Source organism: Plecotus auritus (assembly GCF_963455305.1).
Source record: "Plecotus auritus genome assembly, chromosome: 2".
NCBI classification, from domain to species: Eukaryota; Metazoa; Chordata; class Mammalia; order Chiroptera; family Vespertilionidae; genus Plecotus; species Plecotus auritus.
Window position 1 is genome coordinate 113,347,610 of NC_137771.1, and position 20,543 is coordinate 113,368,152.

General features: G+C 37.7%; 1 protein-coding gene across 2 annotated transcripts in view; it reads right to left on the reverse strand.

Moving 5' to 3' along the window:
• Positions 1–20,543, reverse strand: part of PLSCR4 (phospholipid scramblase 4) — a 64,785-nt gene that overhangs the window by 39,042 nt on the left and 5,200 nt on the right. For both annotated transcript variants that reach the window (XM_080655957.1, XM_080655956.1), the window contains exons 2-3: positions 5,904–5,931; positions 4,381–4,491 (exon numbers count right to left, since the gene is read on the reverse strand). In XM_080655957.1, the coding sequence (XP_080512083.1) occupies positions 4,381–4,491; positions 5,904–5,910 (118 nt within the window). In that variant the 5' untranslated portion in view covers positions 5,911–5,931. The remainder of the gene's footprint in view (positions 1–4,380; positions 4,492–5,903; positions 5,932–20,543) is intronic.

Here is a 20,543-nt window from a genome sequence, read left to right on the forward strand (position 1 = left end):
TAGAGAAATGATGAAATACAGTAAGATTATAATTTCAGATTGTCAAAACCACAGATTTAGCAGGGGAAAGCAGGGTCAGAGCCACATAATATGCATATGCATGTGGTAAACGGAAAAAGAAAGCCCTGCTGTTTCTAGAAAACACTGCAGGAGCAAAGGCTACCTGAGCTCTAAAGAACAGACATCTAGGGTCAAAACAACATCTCTGCCATTATCCTGTGGACACTGAAGTTTCTTCTAACCTTTCACAGCTTAACTCAATAGTCTCCACCTCTAAAAATATACATAAATATATATTTCAATAAATAGTGCTATAATCTTACCTATCATTTTCTAAATCATTAAAATGAATCTATATATATAAAAGTTCAGTGGTCATTATGGCAGGATGACCAGAACAACTGGAATGACCAGAATGACTGGTTGCCATGATGCACACTGACCACCAGGGAGCAGACGCTCAACACATGAGCTGCCCCCTAGTGATCAGTGCACTCCCATAGTGGGAGCGGCGCTCAGCCAGAAGCCGAGCTCTGGGCTGGCAAGCGCAGCAGCAGTGGCAGGAGCCTCTCCTGCCTCCGCAGCAGCACTGAGTGGCAAGCCAAGAGCTAAGGAGCAAGCAGGCGGCCAGTAAGGAGCAAGCAGGTAGGCGGAAAGGAGCAGTGAGCCAAGCGGTAAGGAGCGAGCAGGTGGGCAGTTAGGAGGGAGCAGGCGGGCATTTAGGAGCGAGGATTCCCGAATTGTGAGAGGGCCCAAGACGGGCTAAGGGACACACACCCCCATGCACAAATTTTGTGCAATGGGCCTCTAGTTTGAATATAATCCTGGTGAAAAAGTTTCTTTAGAAAAATATTTTTAATATAAAAAATTTTACTCATTGCAAAATCAGTTCCTTTTATTTTTATAAAAACGAGAGGCCCGGTGCACAAAATTCGTGCACGGGGTGTGGGGGCGGTGGTACCCCTCAGCACAGCCTGCACCCTCTCCAATCTGGGACCCCTTGGGGGATGTCCGACTGCAGGAATTGGGCCTAAACCGGCAGTCGGACCTCCCTCTCACAATCTGGGACTGCTGGCTCCTAACTGCTTGCCTGCCTGCCTGCCTGATCACCTCCTAACCACTCGCCTGCCAGCCTGATGCCTAACTGCTCCCCTGCTGGCCCGATGGCCCCCAACTGCCCTCCCCTGCTGGCAGGTGGCCCCCAACTGCCCTCACCTGCCGGCCTGATTGCCCCCAACTGCCCTCTCCTGCCAGCCCGATTGCCCCCAAGATCCTTTGCCCATTTTTTTAGTTGGATTGTTTGACTTCTTTGGTTAAGTTGCACGAGTTCCTTATATATTTTGGATATTAAACCTTTATCAGATGTATCGTTGCCAAATATGTTCTCCTATATACTGGGCTCCCTTTTTGTTTGGTTGATGGTTTATTTTGCTGTGCAGAAGCTTTTTATTTTGTAGTCCCATTTCTTTATTTTTCTCCTTAGTTTCCTTTGTCCTAGTAGATCTACTATAAACATATTGGTACAAGAAATGTCTGAGATTTTGCTTGCCTTTGGTTTCTTCTAGGATTTTTATGATTTCCTACTTATAATTAAGTGTTTTATTTATTTTGAGTTTATTCTTGTGAATGGAATAAGTTGGTAGTTTCATTTTTTTTACATGGATTTGTCCAATTTTCCCAAAATCATTTCTAAATGTTAGCTATTGTAAATTTTGTTGCTATGAACATATGGGTGCATATATCCTTTCTGATTGGTGTTTCTGTTTCCTTGGGATATATTCCTAGAAGCGGTATTACTGGGTCAAATGGAAGTTTCATTTTTAATTTTTTGAAGAAATGCCTTACTGTTTTCCACAGTGGCTGCACCAGTCTGCATTTCCAACAGTGCAAAAGGGTTCCTTTTTCTCTGCATCCTCACTAGCACTTGTTTGTTGATGATAGTCATTCTGACAGGTGTGATGGTACCTCATTGTTGTTTTGATTTGCATCTCTCAGATGATTAGTGACTTTGAGCATGTTTTCATATGTCTCTTGGACTTCTGTATGTCCTCTTTCAGAGTGTGTCTATTTAGGTCCTTTGCCCATTTTTTGATTGTTTATCTTCCTTTAGTTAAGTTATATGAGTTCCCTATAAATTTTGGAGATTATACCCTTATCTGTGATAGCATTGGCAAATATGCTCTCCCATGCAGTGGGCTTTCTTGTTGTTTTGCTGATCATTTCTTTCGCTGTGCAGAAGCTATTTATTTTGAGGTAGCCTCCTTAATATTTTTATTGCCCTAGGAACTGAATCGGGAAAAATACTGCAAGGACATATGGCTGATATTTTGCTGCGTATGAATTCTTCTAAAATTTTTATGGTTTCCCATCTTACATTTAAGTCCATGATCCATTTTGAGTTTATTTTTGTGTATGGTGTAAGTTGGTGGTCTAGTTTCATTTTTTTTGCATGTATTTGTTCAATTTTCGTAGCATCATTTATTGAAGAGACTGTCTTGACTGCATTGTATGCTCTTGTCTCCTTTGTCAAATACTAATTGAGCATAATGGCTTGGGTCCATTTCTGGGTTCTCTGTTCTGTTCCACTAGTCCAGGGGTGGGCAAACTTTTTGATGTGAGGGCCACAATGGGTTCTTAAACTGGACTGAAGGGCCAGAACAAAAGCATGGATGGAGTGTTTGTGTGAACTAATATAAATTCAAAGTAAAGGAGCGGAGGGGAGAGCAAGAGAACCCTCCGCTCTTTCGGCTTCGCGGGCCGGATAGAACAGCCGAACAGGCCGGATCTGGCCTGCAGGCCGTAGTTTGCCCACGGCTGCACTGGTCTATCTCTGTTCTTGTGCCAGTACCAGGCAGTTTTGAGAACAGTGGCTTTGTAGGGATCTGGAATTGTGACCCCTCCAACTTTGTTCTTCTTTCTTAAGATTCCTACAGCTATTTGGGGTCTTTCTTTATTCCAGATGAATTTTTGGAGAGTTTGTTTTAGGTCTTTGAAATATGCCATTGATATTTTAATGGGGATTGCATTTAACCTATAAATTGCTTTGGGTAGTATGGACATTTTAATAATGTTATTTTACCAATCCATGAACACGGTATATTCTTCCATTTGTTAATGTCTTCCTCTATCTCTTTTTTTCAGCGTCCTGTAATTTTCTGAGTACAGGTCCTTTATCTCCTTGGTTAAATTTATTCCAAGGTATCTCAATTTTTTTGTTGCAATGGTACATGGGATTGGTTTTTTAGTAGCTCTTTCTAGGAGTTCATTATTGGTGTATAAAAAAAATTTCTGGGTGTTAATTTTGTATCCTGCAACATTGCCCAATTCATTTATTAGGTCTAAGCGTTTTGGTGGAGTCTTTAGGGTTTTCTATGTATAATATCACATCAAGAATAATGACAGTTTTCTTTCTTTTCCAATTTGGATGCCTTTTATTTCTTCTTCTTGTCTGATCGCTATGGCTAGCACTTCCAGTACTATGTCGAAAAGGAGTGGTGAAAGTGGGCATCCCTGTCTTGTTCCTGTTCTTAGGGGAAATGGTTTTAGTTTTTGCCCATTGAGTATGATTGGCTGTAAGTTTGTCATATAAGGCTTTTATTATGTTGAAGTATGATCCCTCTACTCACACCTTGCTGAGAGTTTTTATTTTGTCAAATGCCTTTTCTGCAGTAATTGATATGATTATGTCATTTTTGTCTCTCAATTTTTTTATGTGATGTGCCACATTTATTGATTTGCAGATATTGTATCAGCCTTGCATCACTGGAACAAATCCTATTTGGTCATGGTGTATGATCTTTCTAATGTAATGCTGGATCTGGTTTGCTAGAATTTTATTAAGGATTTTAGCATCTATGTTCATCAGGAATATTGGCCTGTAATTCTCTTTCTTTGCAGTGTCTTCAACTGGTTTTTGGATTAGGGTAATGTTGGCTTCATATAAAGAGCTTGGAAGTGTGCCTTCCTCTTGAATTTTTTGGAATAGCCTGAACAGGATAGGTTTTAATTATTCTTTGAATGTTTGGATATTCTTTGAATGAATTTTTATTGATTTCAGATAGGAAGAGAGAGAGAGAGAGAAACATCAATGCTGAGAGAGAATCATTGTTTGGCTGCCTCATGCACACCCAGCATGTAATTTGGCATATGCCCTACTGGGGAATTGAACTGTGTCCTCCTGGTTCATAGGTCAAAGCTCATCCACAAAGCCTCACTGGCTAGGCAGTATTATTGTTTTTATTTTATTTGTTCCACCACCATTTATCCCCTCTTTGGCTGCTTCCACCTCCACCCACTACCCTAATTATTTTTAAAAGCAATCTTAAATATTAGTATCATTGTCTGGAGAGAGAAAAAAGCCTTTTTGAATACTTAATGTACCTGGTACAAAATGGGAATTATAGTCTGGTGGGGCATCAGGCCTTGGATCAGGTGACTTTAATTGGTTTCCCATTTCATCTGTAGGTTGCTCAGGGGCTGTGGGGACTACACCTTTGGGGAGAGAGAGGGCACATGATTTGCAATGGAAATGATAATATGATAATAGAATACATTCATTTTTTCTTGTTGGCATGCACCATTGCATATAACCAGTAAGAAATACACTCATATTTCATACAAAAAACATAATTCATAACTATATTAGATATCAACCTATTATAATATTTGATAGATTTTCAGGCTGAATATGGATTAAAAAAGAAAATATTAAAACATTGTGCTATAATCAAAGCAAGGAACTTTCATGCTACTAGCTTCAGCTGTTCTGATGCTGATTCCTATCTACATAAACTTCCTTTCACATTGTCAAAAATTCTTTTTCATAATATGTAAAGTCATATATAGAGTGAATCCGATTTTTCATGAATCCATTTTGGAAAATTGATGTTTAGATAAATTCAAAACATAACAGGATAAGTACTTAGTAAATTCAAAACAGAGCATGATGAATACTAAATGGTTTAAAAGCCAGTGGTGACAGATGCAGTTCAATTAGAGGTGGTTTAGTCTACATTTCCAGGGATTCATGCCCTATTCATCCTGAAAGACCTGTCACCCTGATTGCTTCAAGGGAGTATTGAAGTCACTTTTTCTCTTGTTGAAATCAGAGAACCTTTTATTTACTCACTATAAGGAAAAGTTCTGACTCTCTTAACTGACTTTTATCTAAAAACAATCAAACACACACACACACACACACACAAATCCCATAAACAGTGTGTTTCTCTCCTTGTATCATGTCCTGCATTGCTTGATAATGCAGGGGCTACTTTTGAGCCCTCCTCTATGAAGACAGGCTGCTATCACAGGCTTTTTATTACTATCGCTCTTTGCATACTTACTTTCCTACCTGTATTTTTCTCTACCCAAATTTCCCCACATACTTTAGAGTTCCTTCTGTACATGTATGTCAATGTAAATCCCTTTTAACTCTTTTTGTTAAAGATAGAAAGGAATGCTCATATGTATAAATAAGCATATATACATGAATACATACTCTCTAAATACTTAATAAAAAAAAACTTCAAAATGAAATAAACTTCAAAAATTTTTATAAATCCTCACTGAGGATATATTTTTATTTTTTTAATTATTATTATTTTCTAATTCTCACCTGAGGATATTTTAGCATTGATTTTTTTAAAGCAAGTGGAAGGAAAAAGGGGAGAAAGAGACATCAATTGATTTCCTCCTGCGTGGTCCCGACTGGGAGCCAGGATCAAGCCTGCAACCAAGGTATGTGCCTTTGACTGGATTCAAACCTGGAGCCCTTTAATCCAAGGTCCAACACTCTATCCAGTGAGCTATACAGGCCAGGGCAAAATCTACAATTTTTAGGGAAAGCAATCACAAAACTCACATTTGAAAATAAAGCATATTAAAACTTATTCACAAAAACTTACCCGGCATTTTGAAGAATTCCAATTAATCCTGAAAAATAAAACATTTCATACTTTAATAAACAGTTACTATTACTACTTAGTAATACATGTAACAAGTTCAGTGATTCTTTTAGCCTCCAGTTACCTTTCAATCATACCTTCATTAATTTAACAAATGGTTACTGAGCACCTATTACGTACCAGGTACTATTACAGATGGTGAAAATACAGCAGTAAACCAGATGGACGCACTGCTGGACATTATATTCTAGTGGCATGAGATTTAAGAACATGTCAACAAATATTTAAGATTAAATTTAGATAGTACAGTTATGAAGTAAAAAGTTTAAGAAAAACATGAGAGTCAGGATACCCCTCTCTCAGAAGATGACCTTTGAACTATTTGAACTATGAATGGAGACACTACACCAAAAATATGGGAGGAGAGATCCAGAAAGACAGAAAAGTAAGGATAAAGGCCCTGGTGTGCCACTGGGTTTGGAATACTCAAGGGAGAGAAAGAAGTCATGTTTGGCTGGGACATAGTAAGTGAAAAAAACAACAAAAAACAAGACAACAAATGAAGACAGAGGTCTGATCAGACCTAAAGACCATAGCAAAATGTTTGGAATTTGTTCTAATTGCAGTTGAATGATCAGATCTGATTCATATTTTACCTTTCTTTTATTTTTTTCCATCACCTTTTATCACCCTCATACCTTCTTCCACCTCCACCCATCCTTCTACACCCCCACAACCACCACACTGTTGTCCATGAGTTCTCTTTCTTTTTGCTCAATCCCTCCAATCCCCAGCATACCTCCCTCCACCCCTACCCTGACCAGAGTGGTCTGCCTGTTCTCTATCTATGAGTCTGTCTCTTTTTTGCTTGGTAGTTCAGTTTCCTCATTATATTCCACATATGAGTGAAATCATATGGTACTTGTCTTTCTCTGACTGGCTTATTTCACTCAGCATAATGTTCTCCAGGTCCATCCATGCTGTCACAAAAGGTACATTTTTCTTTTTTACCACAGAGTAGTATTCCACTGTGTAAATGTACTACTGCTTTTTTATTTTTTTTAATAATGGTTGTTTTTAAAATAAATTTTTAATGATTTCAGAGAGGAAGGGAGAGGGAGAGAGAGATAGAAACATCAATGATCAGAATCATTGATCGACTGTCTCCTGAAAGCCCCACACTGGGGATTGAGCCATAATCTGGGCATATGCTCTGACCTGGAATTGAACCATGGCCTCCTGGTACATAGGTCAGTCTAGCTGGTCCCACTGCTTTTTTATCCACTCATCTACTGATGGACACTTGTGAAAAGCCACGGCCAGCGTGGCTTTCGGGTTCAAAGGCTTGGAGAAAGAGCTGACATGCAAATTAAAACACAAGACAAGAAATAATAATTTCAAAATTATGGGGGGGAAGCCAGGGAAAACTTAACTGCAGTAGTTAAGTTCCACTGAGTCTCCATTCCCAGCTGCTTTTATTTACTAGAATACACAATTGCCTTTTAGGAATGCAAACAGACATATCAATAGTAATGTTTAGTAAACAATAAGATTATCAGGTTGTGGGGAGTTTGCTTTAGGCCACTGAGTCAGCAGTAGGTAATAAAATGCAAATATTCACCCTGTGAATATCAAAGGAGCCCAGGTCAGCCTTCTGATGGGACTTCTCACATTTATATTAATTACTGTTGATCGTGGTTTCCAGCAGACATTTGGGCTGCTTCTAAGTCTTGCCTATTGTACATAACGCTGCAATGAACATAGGGGTACATATTTTCTTTTGATTTAGTGTTTTGGGTTTCTTTGGATAAATCCCAGAAGAGTAATCACTGGGTCATAATGCAGTTCCATTTTTTAAATTTTTTTATTTTGGTTATTAACTCCATACTGTTTTCCAGAGCAGCTGCACCAAACTGCATTCCCACCAGCAGTGAACTAGTGTACCCTTTTCTCCACAATCTCACCAACACTTGTTGTTTGATGATTTGCTGAGGACAGACATTCTGACAGCTGTGAGGTGATCTCATTATGGTTTTAATTTGCATTTCTCTGATGATTAGTGACGTTGAGCAACTTTAATATATCTATTGACCATCTGTATGTCCTCTTTGGAGAAATGTCTATTCAGGTCTTTTGTCCATTTTTTAAATTGGTTTAAATGGTTTTTTTGGTGTTGAGTTTTATAAGTTCTTTATAAATTTTGGATATTAAGCTTTTATCAGATGTATCACTTGCAGATATGTTCTATTCAGTGGTTTGTCTTTACATTTTGTTGATGGTTTCCTTTGCAGTGCAAGAACTCTTTAATTTGATGTAGTCCAATCTGATTATTTTTGTTTGTTTCCCTTGCCTGAGGCAATATATCAGAAAAAATATTGCTAGGAGAAATGCCCAAGATTTTACTGCCTATGCTTTAAGGATTTTTATGATTTCTAGTCTAAAATTTAAGTTTTTAATCCATTTTGAGTTTATTCTTATGTGTGGTGTAAGGTGGCCTAGTTTCATTTTTTACACTTATCTATCCAATTTTCCAACACCATTTATTGAATAGACTATCTTCAGTCCACTGTATGTTTCTGCCTACTTTGTCAAGTATTAATGAACTATAAAGGTGTGGATTTCTGTCTGTTCTGTTCCATTGATCTATATGTATGTTTTTATGCTAGTACCATGCTGTTTTGATTAGTATAGTTTGATATCAGGTAGGGTGATTCCTCCAACTTTGTTCTCCTTTCTCAAGATTACTGTTGCTATTCACGGTCTTTTCTGGTTCCATACACATTTTTTAAACACCTGTTCTAGGTTTGTAGAAATATTCCATTGGCATTATCATAGGAATTGAATTCAATCTGTAGATTGCTTTGGGTAGTATGTATAACTTAATGATGTTAATTCTTCCTATGCATGAACAGGATATATGCTTCCACTTATTTGTACCTTCCTCAATTTCTTTCTTCAGTGTCTCATAATTTTCTGAGTATATGTCTTTTACATCCTTGGTTAAATTTATTCCCAAGTATTTTATTTATTTATTTATTTTGAAGCAATTGTGAAAGAGATTTTTTTTTTCTTTTTAAGTTTCTCTTTCTGAAAGTTCATTATTGGTATATAAAAATGCAATTGATTTCTGGATATTTGTTTTATATCCTGCTACTTTACTGAATTCATTTAAGTTTTAGATTGTTGGTGGAATTTTTAGAGTATTCTATATTCAGTATCATGTCATCAGCAAATAATGACAGTTTTAATTCTTACGTAGCTAAAATTTCCAGCACTATGTTGAATAAAAGTGGTGAAAGTGGATACCTCTTTCTTGTGCCTTAAGAGAAGCACTTTTAGTTATTGCCCATTAAGACACTGGCTGTAAGTTTGTCATACATGACCTTTATTATGTTGAGATATATTCCCTATATTACCACTGTGCTGAGTTTATATCATAAATGGGTACTAGATTTTATCAAATGCTTTTTTGTATCTATTGGTATGATCATGTTATTTTTATCCTTCATTTTGTTTATATGGTGAATTGTGTTTATTGATTTGCATATATTATACCAACTTTGCTTCCCCAGATAAAAAGCCCACTAGATTGGTATATGATCTTTTTAATGTACTGCTGGATCTGGTTTACTAATATTTTGTTGAGAACTTTAGTATCTATGCTTGTCAGGGATACTGACCTATAATTTCCTTTCTCTGTAGTGTCATTATTTGGTTTTGGAATTAGGATAATGCACAACCTGTAAAATGACCTTGGGAGTCTTCCTTCATCTTGAATTATTTTGAATAGTGTGAGAACAGGTGTTAGTTCTTTCATTATTTGTCAAAATTCACCTGTGAAGGCATCCAGTCCAGGACTTTTGTTTGTTGTTTTTTTAAATTACTGCTTCAATATCATTAGTTATAATTGGTCTAATCAGATTTCTTTTTTTTTTTTTAAATATATTTTATTGATTTTTTACAGAGAGGAAAGGAGAGGGATAGAGAGTTAGAAACATCGATGAGAGAGAAACATCGATCAGCTGCCTCCTGCACAACTCCCACTGGAGATGTGCCCACAACCAAGGTACATGCCCTTGACCGGAATCGAACCCAGAACCCTTCAGTCCACAGGCCGACGCTCTATCCACTGAGCCAAACCGGTTTCGGCTAATCAGATTTCTTATTCTTCATGTTTCAGTTTCAGAAGATTGGATATTTCTAGAAATTTATCCATTTCTTCCAGATTGTCTAATTTGTTGGTATATAGTTTTTCATAATATTTTCTTACAATCCCTTGTATTTCTGTAGTCAATTGTCACTTCTCTTTCATTTCTGGTTTTACTTATTTAGGCCATCTCTCTTTTTTCCTTGATAAGTCTGGTTAAAGGTTTATCATTCTTGTTTATCTTTTCAAAGAACCAGCTCTTGGTTTCATTGACCCTTTTTACTGATTTTTTTCTTTTCTCTTTTAGATGCTATTTCATTTATTTGTGCTTTGATCCTAATTATTTCCTTCCTTCTCCTTAATTTGAGCTTTGCTTGCTCTTCTTTTTCTGATTCCTTTCAGTGTAAAGTTAGATTGTTTATTTGAGCTTTTTCTTGTTTCTTGAGGTAGGAATATAACACTATGAATTTCCCTCTTAGGACTGCTTTTGCTGTGTCACATAGATTTTGGGTTGTTGTATTTTCATTTTCATTCATTTCAAGGTATCTTGTGATTACTTCCTTTATCTCATTGTAAACCCATTCATTGTTTAGTAAAAAGTTATTTAGCCTCCATGTCCTTGTGTGTTTTTTCAGTTTTCTTCCTGTGATTGATTTCTACTTATATACCATTATGGTCATTGAAGCTGCTTGATATGATTTCAATCTTCTGAAATTAATTGAGACTTATTTTGTGTCCTATTATCTTGTCTATCTTAGAAAATGTTTCCATGTGCATTTGAAAAGAATGTATATTCTGCTGCTTTGCAGTAAAATGCTCTGAAGATATCAATTAAATCCATTTGATCTAGTGTGTCATTTTAGGTTGCTCTTTGTTAAAATGTCTTGATGTTGATTACATTTCAGTTCATATAACTTTATTCTCTTTTTTGGCTGCACCACAATTTATATAACTCTCTGCATAATGATGAAAATTTAAATTGTTTCTGAATGTATGCTATTACAAACAATGCTAAAATGAACCAATATGTATTTCTTTGGGTACCTGTATATTAAGTTCTTGGAACCAGAATTACTGGATCAAAGTTTTATGCATATTTATTTTGCTATACATTGCAAAACTATACTACAAAATGTTTAAATCAATTTAAAAACCAGAAAAATGAGTTACATTACTAATGTAATGATTTATCAAATCTTTTCTCATTGCCAATCTGAAAGGTACATTTTAATTTTACTTTTCCTATCTTAAGTGAAAACAGGAATTTTTATTACATGTTTAAAAGTCATTTGTCTACCTAGGCTTCACTCCCAGGCAGGACTCAGGCCAGGATGCAGGATTATTACAGGAAGGCGCATGTTTTTTTGTCCAGAGGAGAATCTGCTCCCTTGTCAGTAGAGGTAAATACCCAGACAATTTAATCTTCAAAAATCTTCAGACTCTCAACTTCTGCTGACTAATTGACATCAGAGGAATGGCAGTGTGAGCAATCTCCTTGGTATCTCCCCTTGAAGTTTCAACTATTTCAATAGCTATAATTCAACAAAGGATTCCCTGTTTATGTATAAATATACCATGCATTGAAACAGTTAAAGGAGGACAAGTGGGAGCAAACTGGGGAAGCAAGAGTGTAGAAACACTGAGAGGAGCTACAGATGCACCCTGGGGTGCTTAGGGAGAAGCTTAACCCAATGAGGGGAAGAATCTGGTTGTACCTGACACCTTCTTCAGCCAGGAGGAGCAAAGAGATTTAGAGAGCATTCTTGCAAAAGTGGGCAGTATGAGCTGAAGCTGAGCCCAGTGACTTGGCAGGGACACATCAGAGAGGTGAACCACAATTGTCTTGTACTGGGCACTTTCAGACAGAGATACAAAGCCATGGAGCCTGACTGCTCCTTAACCACCCAGATCCCGTCTCCTTTCACACTTGCTGTTGTGTTGTAGAGAATATTATCTACAGGAAACAGAGACGTGGCAGACAGAACAGTAGAGAGGGGTCTTAAATCAGGCCCCATGGGACATTAAAACTCAGCTTAAGAGAATGATACTTCACTACTTCACTTTTGTATTTTTTATCTTTTACTTAAGAAATTAGTTTTTTCCTTTTTATTTTTTGTTTATTTTTTATCATTAATTTTTATTTATTTAACCCTTTATTTTTTTTGAATAAGTGTTCTACATTCTATTTTTACTTTTTTAATTTATCTCATTTTCCTTTTTGTCAACTTTTTCTTCCTCACTTCTCCCTTTTTCATCCTGTTTCTCATCTCATGTTCCTGCTTTAGTTTTTCTCTCTTTTCCTTTTTCTCCTTGTTAAAAATTAATCTTCTTTATCTGCATATTGACACATTATTATTATAGTAGTCTCTGTTGGCGTACTCATATATTGAATTTCCTCTCCCCTGCTCCAAGTCCATGCACCCTCCTCTTTTCTGTTTCTGGACTAGCCAATTTTCTTCTTTTTTTGAAGTGGCCTGTTAGATTTTTTGTTTTTGTTTTTATTTTATGCTTTTGTTTTTCCTCTCATCGCTTGCTCTCTTCTTCTACTAATAGCTTAATTAGTTTTACTCACCAAACTCAGGCCTATCTGCTCTATATTCTCCTTTTCCAAAAATAGATGAATATATAGATAGATTAAACAAAGAGAAAATTTTTTTTCTTATATATACATTTTTAAATAAATATGTGTTATTTTTTTTATTGAGTATTTTGTTTCTTACTTTTTTTTTAATACACTCATTCGCTTTCTACCTCCTCTATACTGAATAGTGGCCATTACCCCATTCACTTAAATCCTTGACTTTACCTTCTGTAAATAAATTCTGCCTCCTCAGATTCAGTTTCCCCCTTTTTTTTCTGGTGTTTGTTGTTTGTATTTTTTTGTTATTTTGTTGTTTTTTACCATATACATATTTTTTCTCCTTTTTTTTCTTCTTTTTCTTTCTCTCTTACCTTTTTTCCTTTTCTTAATATCATTTTTGCACTCTTTTCTTTCCCCTAATTCTCTTTTCTCTGGTAGTCACCTTTACTTGGGATTGTCAGTGTCGTGAATACACTCGAGTTTTGTTCCTTCTGTGTTGTGTCTTGTCGAGTTATATTTTGTACCTTTTGGTTAACGTGGTAGAGAGTGAGCAACATAACCAGACACTTGGAGAGGACCAAAAATGGGGAGACAAAGAAACAGTCCCCTTACAAAAAAAGCAGAAATCACTGGAAAAGAAAGTAAACAAAATGGAGGCAAGAGATATGTCGGGGAAAGAATTCAGGGAATTGGTCATAAGGATGCAAGACAAATTCAACAATATGTGTAAGAACCAAGAGGAAATGAAATAAAAAATGACATTGCTGCAATAAAGATCACAATAGAAAGTGTCAATAGTAGAGTACAAGAAGCTAAGGACCGCATCAGCAAACTATAAGTAAACGTAGGAAAAAACAGCCAAGCAGAGGAGCAACAGGAAAAAACATAAAAAGCAGGAGGAGAGCCTAAGGGAGCTTTGGAACAACAAAAAATGAAACAACATCTGCATAATAGGGGTACCAGAAGGACAGGAAACTGAGCAAGAAATAGAAAACCTGTTTGAAGAAATAATGATATAAAACTTCACTGATATTGGGAAGAAAAAACTCACACAAGTTCAAGAAGCACACAGGGTCTCAAACAAGATGAACCGAAAAAGACCAATGCCAAGACACATAATAATTAAATTGGCAAACTCCAACGACAAAGTAAGAATATTAAAAGCGGCCAGAGAGAGACGGAAAGTTACCTACAAAGGATCAAAGTGACTGATTTCTCAACAGAAACACATCAGGCCAGAAGGAAATGGAATGAAATATACAAAGTCATGCAAAAGAAGGGTCTGAATCCAAGAATACTGTACCTGGCAAGGCTATCAATCAAAATCAAGGGTGAAATCAGGAGCTTCACAGACAAAAACAGACTAAGGGAGTTTATTCCCACCAAGCCAGCATGCAAGAAATGCAAAAGGGACTGCTATAAAAAGAAGAAATAGGAAGGGAAGAAGGAACACAGGGGTAAAGAATAAAAATGGCGACAAACAAGTACCTATCAATAATAAGCTTAAATGTAAATGGCTTCAATGCTTCAATCAAAAGACATAAGGTAGCTGAATAAATAAGAAAATATGACCCATATATTGGCTGTCTACAAGAGACCAATTTCAGAACAAAGGACTCACACAGACTGATAGGGAAGGGATGGAAAATTTTTTTTTCAGGCAAATGGAAATAAAAACAAAGCTGGGGTAGCAATACATATATCTGACAAAATAGACCTCAAAGTGAAGGCCATAACAACAGATAATACTAAAGGGATCAATACAACAGGAGGATATAACCCTGGTAAACATATATACACCTAATACAGGAGTGCACAAATACATAAAAAGCCTTCTGGAAAATATCAAAGGACACACTGACAGGAATACAGTCATAGTAGGGTACTTTAATACCCCATTGACACGACTAGATAAATACTCTAAACAAAAAATCAGCAAGGAAAGAGTAATCCTAAATGACTCACTAGATCAGATGGAATTAACTGACATCTTCAGAATATTTCACCCCAAAGATACAGAATATACATTCTTCTCAAGTGCACATGGGTCATTTTCAAAGATAGACCACATATTAAGACACAGGATAAGCCTATTCAAATTCAAGAAGACAGAAGTCATATCAAGTATATTCTCTGGTTGCAATGGCATAAAAGTAGAAATAAACTACAATAAAAACAATAAAAAATCAAACACTTGGAGGCTAAATAGCATGCTATTAAACAATGATTGGCTTACCAAAGAGATCAAAGAAGAAATAAAAAGCATCCTGGTAACAAATAACAATGAAAACACAACAATCCAAAACCTATGGGACACATTGAGAGCAGTCTTGAGAGGGAAGTTCATAGCTCAGCAGGCCTACCTCAAAAAAAAAACAAGAAAAACTGGTAATAAATTATCTAACCCTACAACTCAAAGAGTTAGAAAGAGAGCAACAAGAAATGCCCAGAGTAAGCATTAGGAAGGTAATAATAAAGATCAGAGCAGAAATAAACAACATCGAGAAAAAAAAAACAATACAAAAGATCAACAAAACCAAGAGTTGGTTCTTTGAAAGGATAAACAGGCTTGATGAACCTCTACCATGCTCACCAAGAAGCAAAGAGAGAGTACCCAAATAAACAAAATCAGAAATTAAAGAGGTGAAGTAGGAACCGATCCCAAATAAATACAAAGGATTATGAAAAAACTAAAGGCCTGATGGATGAAAATTCATGCACTAGAGGGGGGTTCCCTCAGCCCAGCCTGCCCCCTCTCACCGTCTGGGAGCCCTCAGGGGCAGGAGGTGACCCAGTGATCGGGGGAAGGCGATGCCCCATCACACCTCTGTTGCTGCCACAGCTGGCAGGGCAAGCCTCGGCCAGCCCTGGTTACCTGAGCCTTGCGCAGCCCTTGGTGGCTGGGCTACTGCCATCCGAGGCTTCCCTGCTCCTTGGGGCAGCCCTGGGTGGCTGGGCAGCCAACAGCCGAGGCTTGCCTAAGCCACGGGCATCGGCTGGGCAGCCAACATCTGAGGATTGCCTGTGCCCAGGCGTCAGCTGGGAAGCTGCCATTCATGGCTTGCTTGCACCTCGGGCCGGTGCTGGGCAGCTGGGCAGCCGCCATCCGGGGCCAAGGGGACTGGGCACTGCCATCTTGTGGCTGTGTGTGCCGCCATCTTTGAGGGGGTGGCAATCAATTAGCATAATCTTATTGGCTGTGGGTACCGCCATCTTTGCGACGGCATGAGGGTCAATTAGCATATTGCCTCTTTATTAGATAGGATACTGTGAACAACTCTATTCCAACAAAATGGACAACATAGATGAAATGGGCTTATTCTTAGAAAAATACAAGCTCCCAAAACTCAATCAGGAAGAATCAGAAAACCTGAATATGCCCATAATTACTGAAGAAATTGAAGCAATGATCAAAAACCTTTCAGTAAGCAAAAGAATTCTTCCAAGCATTGAAAGAGGAACTAAAACCTATCCTCCTCAGGCTATTCCAAAAAATTCAAGGGGAAGGCACACTTCCAAACTCTTTATATGAAGCCAACATCACCCGAATTTCAAAACAGATAAATACACCACAAAAAAAGAGAACTACAGGCCAATATCCTTGATGAACATATAAAATCCTCAACAAAATTTTAGCAAATTGGATCCAGCATTACATTAGAAAGATCATACACCATGACCAAGTGGGCTTTATTCCGGGGATTCAAGGATGATACAATATCCGCAAATCAATAAATGTGTTACATCACATAAACAAATTGAGAGACAAAAGTCACATATTCATATCAATTGATGCAGAAAAGCCATTTGACAAAATCCAACACCCTTCATAAAAACTCTCAGCAAGGTGGGAATAGAGAGATCATACCTCAACATAATAAAAGCCTTATATGACAAACCAGCCAACATCAGACTCAATGGGCAAAAACTAAATCCATTTCCTCTAAGAACAGGAACAAGACGGGGATGCCCCTTTCTCCATTCCTGTTTGATATAGTACTGAAGTGTTAACCATGGCAATCAGATACGAAGAAAAAATAAAAGGCATCCAAATTGGAAAAGAAGTAAAATTGTCCTTATTCACAGATGAATGATACTGTACATAAAACAACCCAAAGACTCCTTCAAAAACCTACTAGACCTAATAAATGAATTCAGCAATGTAGCAGGATACAAAATTAACACCCAGAAATCTATGGCCTTTTCCTACACCAATAATGAACTCACAGAAAGAGAAATGAAAAAAAAACACATTTTTTATTGCATCAAAAAATTAAGATACCTAAGAATAAACTTAACTAAGAAGGTAAAAGACCTTTACTCGGGAAACTACAGGACATTAAAAAAAGAGATGGAGGAAGACATAAACAAATGGAAGATCATACCATGTTCATGGATTGCTAGAATCAACATCATTAAAGTTTCCATACTACCCAAAGCAATCTACAGATTCAATGCAATCCCCATTAAAATACCAATGGCATATTTCAAAGATAGAAAACAAACTCTCCAAAAATTAATCTGGAATAAAAAAAAGAAGACCCCAATTGCCATCCTTTTATTCAATTTGGGATACACCTATAGCCCTGAGAAAGAGAACAAAGTTAAAGGGATTATAATACCAGATATAAAACTATATTACAAAGCCACGGTTCTCAAAACTGCCTGGTATTGGCACAAGAAGAGACATATAGACCAATGGAACTGAACAGAGAACCCAGAAATCGACCCAAACCATTATGCTCAATTAATATTTGACAAAGGAGGCAAGAGCAGGCAATGGAATCAAGACAGTCTCTTCAATAAATGGTGTTGGGAAAACTGGACAGATACATGCAAAAAAAAATGAAACTAGGTCACCAACTTACAGCAGACACAAAAATAAACTCAAAATGGTTGAAGGACTTAAATGTAAGATGGGAAACCATAAAAATATTGTAAGATTCCATAGGTGCTGGAGGCTAAGACCAGCAGGTCATAATAAATGCAAGAAGGCTGATGGACTTTGATATTCAGCAGGGCTGAGAATCAGAATTGTATTACCCTGCTATTGGCTGAATAGCTGAAGGTAATCCCCTAACTTGATAATCCTTTATTGTTTGCCAAACCTTACCATTGATGTCTGTTTGCTTTGCTAAAGGGCAAATGTATATTCTAGTAAATAAAAAGCTAGGGGTCCGGACATTCAGAGAGCCACTCCACTAGAGAGTAGGTCTCCTCCTGGTTCACCCAATAATTTCTAAATTTATATTTCTTGTCTAGTATATCCATTTACGTCGCAGTCCTTTCTCCAGATTCCTGAACCCTCGCTGCAAAAGGTTGAGGCACATAGGCAGCAAAATATCAGACATATGTCTTATCCATATCTTTACCAATACAGCTCCTAGGGCAATGGAGACTAAGGAGAAAATAAACAAATGGGACTACCTCAAAATAAAAAAGTTTCTGCACAACAAAAGAAACCATCAACAAAACAACAAGAAAGCCCACTGCATGGGAGAACATATTTGCCAATGCTATCACAGATAAGGGTATAAGCACCAAAATTTATAGGGAACTCATAGAACTTAAAGGGAAGGTAAACAATGCATTCAAAAAATAGGCAAATGACCTAAACAGACACTTTTCAAAAGAGGACATACAGAACCCAGAGACATATGAAAACATGCCCGAAGTCACTAATCATCCGATATATGCAAATCAAAACAAAAATGAAGTACCATCTCATACCTGTCAAAGTGGCTATCATCAACAAATCACCCAATGACAAGTGCTGGAGAGGATGTGGAGAAAAAGGAACCCCCTTGCACTGCTGGTGGGAATGCAGACTGGTGCAGCCACTGTGGAGAACAGTATGGAATTTCCTCAGAAAGTTAAAAATGGAACTCCTATTTATCCCAGTAATCCCACTTCTAAGAATATATCCAAAGAAACCCGAAATACCAATCAGAAAGGATATATGCACCCCTATGTTCATAGTAGCACAATTTACAATAGCTAAGATTTGGAAACAGCCTAAGTGCCCATTAGCAGATGAGTGGATTAAAACACTGTGGTACATCTACACAATGGAATACTATGCTGCTATAAAAAAAGAAGCAACTTTTACCATTTGCAACAGCTTGGATGGAAATGTAGAGCATTATGCTAAGTGAAAGAAGCCTGTTGGAGAAAGATAAATATCACATGATCTCACTCATATATGGGATATAATGAACAACATAATCTGATGAACAAAAATAGATCCAGAGACAAGGTAACACTGAACATACCATCCAACCTCAGAGAGAAGGCAGTGGAGGGGTGGAGGGAAGGGTTAGAGATCAATCAAAGGATTGTATGCATGTATATTAGCATAACCAATGGACACAACACTGAGGTGGTGGGAGCTTGTCCTGGAGGGTAAGAGTGGCAGAAGGGAGGGTCAATCAGGGAAAAAGGAGACATGTGAATGACCCACATCCGCATGGTTCAGGGTTCGGGCTCTGTAGGAGGGGCCACACGCAAATTAAAAAGACAAGAAATAATAATTTGGAAATATTGGGGGACCAGGCATGAGCCCAACTCAAGAGGAAGGACTCGGCTTGGGCTCAGGCCTTGCCATCATTTTATTCAATTTGGGATACACCTATAGCCCTTAGGCAGGCAATTTCCAGTAATAGGCAGACTATCTTATCAGTAAGGATTTACATGACTGTCTGGTGGGGAAGTTGCTTCAGTTACCATTGTCTCGACTAAACAGTGGGTGCATAGCTCTGACCTTTGCTCAAGGGTCACCAGCAGTCCGGGATCCTTGTCCACACTTCTCTGCTAGTGAAGACAATAGGCGGTTTCCCAAAGAGACATATGTAATACTTTAAAAAATAAAATTTAAAAATGGGCAGAAAACCTGAATATACATTTCTCCAAAGAGGACATACAAATGGCCAAGAGACACATGAAAAATGCTCAAAGTCACCAATCATCAGAGAAATGCAAATTAAGACCACAATGAGATATCACCTCACAGCTGCCAAATGTCTATCACCAAAAAAAATCAACAAACAATTGCTGGTGAAGGTGTGGAGAGAAGGGAAGACTAGTTCATTCCTGGTGGGAATGCGTATTGTTGCAGCCACTATGGAAAACAGTATAGAGTTTCCTCAAAAAATTTAAAATGGAACTTCCATTAAACCCAGTGATCCCTCATCTGGGAATATATCCTAAAATCTCCAAAACACCAATCAGAAAGAATATAAGCACCCCTATGTTCATAGCAGCATTATATCAATAGCTAAGATCTGGAAATAGCCCAAATGCCCATGAGTAGATGAATGGGTAAAAAAGCTGTGGGACATTTACACTATGGAATACTATGCAGCTGTAAAAAAGAGGTATCTCTTACCCTTTGGGACAGCATGGATGGACCTGGAAAATATTATGCTATGTGAAATAAGCCAAACTGAGTATGACAAATATCACATGATCTCACTTATTTGTGAAATCTAATGAACAAAATGAATTGACCAACAAAATAACACCTGAATCAGGGAGGGATGGAACAGACTGACATAGCTTGATATGGGGTTGAGGGGACGAGAATAAATAAAGAACTTATATTTATACTAGAGGCCCAGTGCATGGATTGCGAGAGGGCACAGGCCAACCTAAGGGACCCCATGGGAGGGACTGTGGAAGGGCTCCAGGGCGTGTCTGGCCAGTCTCGCCCAGTCCCAATCAGCCAGACCCCAGCAGCAAGCTAACCTACTGTTCAGAGCATCTGTCCCCTGGTGGTCAGTGCACATCATAGCTACTAGTCAAATGGTCAGACGGATACTTAGCATATTAGGCTTTTATAGAGAGAGATGCATAGCCCCTTGATACAGGCAATAGGGTAGTTAAGACCTGGGTAGGTAGGTATGGGCTGGGAGGA